Source organism: Chanodichthys erythropterus, chromosome 20 (assembly GCF_024489055.1).
Source record: "Chanodichthys erythropterus isolate Z2021 chromosome 20, ASM2448905v1, whole genome shotgun sequence".
Taxonomy (NCBI): domain Eukaryota; kingdom Metazoa; phylum Chordata; class Actinopteri; order Cypriniformes; family Xenocyprididae; genus Chanodichthys; species Chanodichthys erythropterus.
The window spans coordinates 7,176,311-7,182,310 of NC_090240.1; the positions used below are offsets into that span (position 1 = coordinate 7,176,311).

At 35.6% G+C, this 6,000-nt stretch overlaps 1 protein-coding gene across 6 annotated transcripts in view; it reads right to left on the bottom strand.

Moving 5' to 3' along the window:
- irf10 (interferon regulatory factor 10) overlaps positions 1 to 1,385 on the bottom strand; it is a 137,894-nt gene extending 136,509 nt beyond the window's left edge. For 5 of the 6 annotated variants that reach the window (XR_010892860.1, XM_067371246.1, XM_067371247.1 and 2 more), the window contains exons 1-5: positions 1,236 to 1,385; positions 918 to 1,095; positions 429 to 618; positions 193 to 269; positions 11 to 56 (exon numbers count right to left, since the gene is read on the bottom strand). Coding sequence is in view for 5 of the 6 variants with exons in the window: in XM_067371246.1 (XP_067227347.1) it covers positions 11 to 56; positions 193 to 269; positions 429 to 618; positions 918 to 1,091 (487 nt within the window). In the remaining variant the exon portion in view is untranslated. The remainder of the gene's footprint in view (positions 1 to 10; positions 57 to 192; positions 270 to 428; positions 619 to 917; positions 1,096 to 1,235) is intronic. The other variant, XM_067371244.1, reaches the window with a different exon arrangement.
- Positions 1,386 to 6,000: the final 4,615 nt, after the last annotated feature.

The following is a 6,000-nucleotide window of genomic DNA, read 5'->3' on the forward strand; positions in this document are numbered from 1 at the left end:
AAACACTGACCACTCCATCCAGCACCTTTGTTTGAGTCACCAAGTGGACTGTCCTCCTGGATGTGAAAATAAACTATTATTGTTATGTAACACACCTCTGGAATCTGTCCAGTAGGAGGCAGAAAAAGATAATCCAAGTTTACAGTCAGTGTAGTGAGTGTGGGGATTTCCACAGTTTTCACTGAACAGTACCTGCATGGGCAGTTGTGTATCTCTCAAGGCTTTGCTGCAGTCGCTGTCATGTGATATCACTGGGTTTCCAGTAGATTCTGGAGGACAGAAGGAGTGGCTTGCACTTTAAGCTAGTTTTGAATATGATAGTGTGTGTGTGCGTGTATATATATAAATATATACATAAATGAGGAAGTGAGATTTGGGTGTTGGGTGGCTGAGGTTTGAGAAATACAAGTGCAGATCTTTTATAATACCTGTCACTCTTCCTGAGTCGTCCAGGATACGGTAGACCTTGTATGGCTCAGAGATATCCAGCTGACTGCGCTCAGGGACCTCCTGGAAATCTGTGCTCTTGTTGAGCGCACAACGCAGGCGTGTTTTCCAAGTAGAGGGATCTGCTTTGTCCCTGCCCTCTTGAAATTTACCCTTGTACATAGCCCATGCCTGAAATGCATAGTGTGTTTAATCTATATTATCTCCATGTATACCAGCTGTATTTATTTTTGTAAATTGTGTACATTTTTTTTTCATAAACTGGATTTAAATGGGACAATTTACGTTTAATTAAAGATTAGCCTAGTTTCAACAATACAAATTAAAAGCTATGTGCATATATAAAATATTTAATTAAATTACGTTAAAAGTTTTGTCCGTTTTGTCAGACAACTAAATTGTAGTGCACTACTACCCTTGAAAGTGGGTTTAACGGAAGAAAAAAATATATATATATAGGCTATGTTTACCTTAAACAGCGCAGCGTCCTGGTTCTGTCTGTAGTCCTGTTTGGCGGCGTGTTTCCAGGGAATTCTGAACATGGTTTTCTCCTCATTTTCCCAGCTTAGTCCAGCGTATTTGCCGCTGTCTATCTGCGCTATGAGCCATTCTCTCAGTCGCATGTGCCTCGACCTGTCTTCCATCAATCTAAAACATAACACCATCAAATCATCTCTACAACTTCAGTCATATTTCCAAACAACAGTTCTTCAGTAACACACCAACATTTCTATAAAACTTGTGCAAAGGTAATTTAAAAAAAAAAAAGAAATTTTCGATGAACTCACAGTGGAATAATTTCATGTATTCGGACATGTGTGTTGCTTTAAAAGTGAAAGTAAAAGTATGAAGTGAAACACTTTCGGTTTCCCGTTTAACGAATGTTGCCCTGCACAATGACACGTTCACGTAATAAGACGAGGTAAGACAAACTGTCACGCAAGTAATACTTTATGCACACTGAGAAGAGTACGCCTAAGAAAGCAAATCCACAATCTAAGATCTGGAAAAAGCATTAGCCCGTGCAGAACCCACTTTTCTTTCATGCTGCAAATGTTCGTTTCGAGAATGATCTCGAAACAAAGGATTCCTACAGAGGCTTGAACTGAAATGTGCAGTTCATGGACTATCTGAACTACAGATATAGCCTGTGAGCTACATTTTAGCATTAAATATTCCACAAACATTGACGTTTTTACCTTGTGTGAGATTTATTCCCATCTTTTGTATCTATTCTGTAGGTTACATATTGACACCGCGTTTACGTACAAATTGCTTTGCGCTCGGATTCGCGCTAGCCGTGAGAGTTTATATAGAAAGAAAACAAGATATTAATGTAAAAATTTCGGTTAATAGAATGTTAATAGAGCAGATTTATTCACGTGTCCAATATGTATAAACAATAAATAAATAAATATACAAAGAAATGTAAATAATTTTTTAGAGTATTTATTTTATTTCCTTATTTATGTATAATTCCACATTTATTTATTTATTTCGTTTATTTCTTTATTTATACATTTATTTACTTACATATTTATTTATGTAGGCCTATTTATTTACACACACACACACACACACATATATATACATTTCTTTGTCTGTATACTAATGAGGAGGGAAATGAGAAAATTTCCCCCGGTAATAATCGCGTTCCAGGGGGTGAAATCCACATTTTTGGTGGGGATCCCTTGCTAAAATTCACATTCCAGTGGCTAAATATCATGTTATTTGGGGTCGCTTCAACCCACTGAAATGAAAAACAATTTGTGGCAAAAGTGTAAAAGTAGCCCAATTTTATATAGGCCTATTATTATTTCCACATTTATTTAGTTGTACATTTCTTTGTCTTTATGCTAATGAGGAGGGCATGTTTTTGCTCAGACATCAGCAGTTGAGCTCAGAGTGGCAGTGCTGAAGCTTTAGACCACATAGCTTTTGGTGTGACTAAACGAAACACAAGAAGTTTGGACGTGCCTTTGCAAGAAGTCGCACAGGGAATGAATGACTTAGAGATGGGCAATAATACTATTATATCAGAGTTTTAGTCATTTAATATCACCCTAACTGTATGTATATACACAGTAAAATCCCCAGAGTTAAATCAACTCTGCTCAAAGTACATGGTCCCTTAAAGTAACACTGAAGCAGAGTTAGAGTTAATCAGATAATTAAAGGTGCCCAAGAATGCTTTTTCACAAGATGTAATATAAGTCTAAGGTGTCTCCTGAATGTGTCTGTGAAGTTTCAGCTCAAAATACCCCATAGATTTTTTAACTGCCTATTTTTGGGCATCATTAACTACACTGAGCCTGCTCCCTGCCACATGAGATCTCGACTATATTACAGTGCATTTACAAAGTTCACACAGCTAATATAATCCTCAAATGGATCTTTACAAGATGTTCATCATGCTTGCTGTATGCATGCTTCGAATTATGTGAGTAAAGTATTTATTTTGATGTTTACGTTTGATTCTGTATGAGTTTGAGGCTATGCTCTGTGGCTAACGGCTAATGCTACACTGCTGGAGAGATTTATAAAGAATGAAGTTGTGTTTACACAGACTGCAAGTGTTTAAAAATGAAAATAGTGACGGCTCTTGTCTCCATGAATACAGTAAGAAACAATGGTAACTTTAACCACATTTAACCCACATTTAACAGTACATTAGCAACATGCTAATGAAACATTTAGAAAGACAATTTACAAATATTACTAAAAATATCATGCTATCGTGGATCATGTCAGTTATTATTGCTCCATCTGCCATTTTTCGCTGTTGTTCTTGCTGGCTTACCTTGTCTGTGCACAGATCCAGACATTAATACTGCCTTTCCTTGTCTAATGCCTTGAACATGGGCTGGCATATATGCAAATATTGGGGTCATACACATTAATGATCCCTGTTACGTAACAGTCGGTGTTATGTTGAGATCCACGTGTTTTCCGGAATTCTTTTAAACAAATGAGATTTACATAAGAAGGAGGAAGCAATGGGGTTTGAAACTCAATGTATGTCTTTTCCATGTACTGAACTCTTGGAACACATGCTGTTAACAAGAACCAGTGAAGAAAAGGGAAACACAAGAACTACAACTTACTTCACCCACATCCTTAGATGAAATCAACTGAAGATAAAAGACATTAAATCTCATAAGATCTGATTAAAAGATCTGATTACTTATTACTAACTAGATTGACTTTATTTCTGTCAGACGTCCAAGCTTGTGGCGCCCCACGCAATTGCGTGCTTTGAGTGGTGGGTAAACATGCTACTGTTCATGACATTCCCATGACATCCAAACCTCTTGCGTTTCGTTTAATCACACCACAAGGTGTCACTGTGACCTAAATGCTTTAACACTGCCACTCTGAGCTTGATTGCTGATGAAAGCACGCCCTCCTCATTAGCATACAAACAAAGAAATGTATAAATAAATAAATGCATAAATAAATAACTGAAAAAATAAAGAAATGTGGAAAAAAAATACAATTATACATAAATATAAGAAAAAAGAGGAAATAAGGAAATAAAAGTAAATATTTATTTTCATTTTTTTTACATTTACCTATTTATTTACGTTTTTTATTTTATTTTATTTTTTTACATTTCTTTGTATATTTATTTACATATTTATTTATTGTTTTTTGCAGGTTTCGTCCTCCATACTGTAGCACAGGCTTGTCAAATTTTCATCTGTTTCAAGCCATGAATATTTAGATCACCTCTCCAATAAAGAAAGCAAAGTTAGCTTATGTGAGCAAACTGCAAGTTTTGGGAACTTGCGATACACACACATTCTTAGCTTAATGTGAAAAAAAAAAAAAAAAAAAAAGATTGTGACATTAATAGACAATACCAACACTTTATTGATGATGCACAGGATTTTTTTTTTTTTTTTTTTTTACATCTTGCTGCAATTTTAACAGGGCTGACTTTTTATACCCACTGTATTAAGTTTCGCCAAATTTGGACATTGCATTTGTGAAAAACTAACAATGCCAGACAATATAATTCACATATAAAGTATGTTCACATTTTGTTTCCAGCACTCAGGGTTCCAAAGTCATGGTCCAAAATGCAAACTGCCTTATTATAGCGCCACCTAGTGTTGGACGGATGTGTGTCTGTGCGCCTGAGTAGATACACGTTTGAGACCAGCCTGCCAAGTTTAGGGTCTCTAATATTGACAGTTTTTGATGCCCATACACTTTCATGGCAGAAAGAAGAGAGGAAGAAAATCAATGCTTGGACCTCTAATACAAATGAACTTTGTGGATTTAAGTAAGGGAAATTCCATGGCTAGCTGTGCATTAAACAATTTTAATGCGCACTGTGGAGGCAATAACGTTGCCTCGACTCAAAGCACACTTCCAGAGCAAGACAGAGCAAGGAAGGGGAAATGGATCTTAAAGCAGCAGAATTTATTTAAACAAACAAAAGAAAGAAGATAATCCAAACTTAAGCAAACATAACAGCTTTGAATACAAAAACATGCAATACTAGACAAAGAACAATTCAAATTTATATAAAAGCTAATGAGCTAAAAGAAAACAGCTGTGTAACTCAAGAAACCAAGGCAACTAACAATGAATGAAAAGAGAGACAAAGCAGGAAAACCAAACGGAGGGACCGTTTACACAACGTTTTCAACTAAAAATGGAAAACCTTTGAAAACAATACCGTTATCGTCTCCATGTAAACTACAAAAACGTTAATTTGTGACGTCATGCGTATTGCGTGTTCAGTCTGTAGTCGCGTAATGTTTCTGTACAAAGTGACAGCCATCTACTGGCCTGGCATTAGAATAGAACATTTTAGTTGTTTTAGCGTATCCGTGTGAAGTGGGGTTGTATTGACAACGTTATCAACATTGTGAAAAACTCAAAGGAAAAACTTTTACGTTTTTAGTAAACATACCCTAAGACACAATGAATCTTAAAATACTCCTGACATAGCACCCACCTCCAGGAACTTTTTTTACTTTTTTACTTTTTTTTTTTTTTAAATGCACACTTAAATGCATACCTCGGGTCTTTAGTGACCCAGGACGTCATTCACTACTCTCCTCCTCATTCAGTTTTTAAAGTTAGACATCAACCTTCTTGGGATTCCTCAATCAATTCATTATAAAGAATATAACAAGAAAAAAAATCATAAAATTATAAAAGAATGCCTATTTTTGTATTCATTTTTTGTAAAAATTGTATAGGGTCGCTAATGACCCGAGGTGTGTATGAGTGTACATATATTTTTTTCTGCACAACAATAATTTAATCTTTGATGACGGAATTAGTGCAATTTACCTTTATTCCGCAAAGTGGCAATGTCTGATACACAATGCTGAAATGACGACTCATTCAGACAGAAAACGAAATAATAAGAAAAAACATGAAATGGCTCAGATTTACTGCAGAGCAAGTACTGAACGCAATCAAATATGATGGTCACTGTCACTGGATGGATCTGATGAAGCTGTTAGCGATCGAAATATTGATTTTGAAGATGTTGAAAATTATATAGTTTTGAGAATATGTTTGATAGATAGA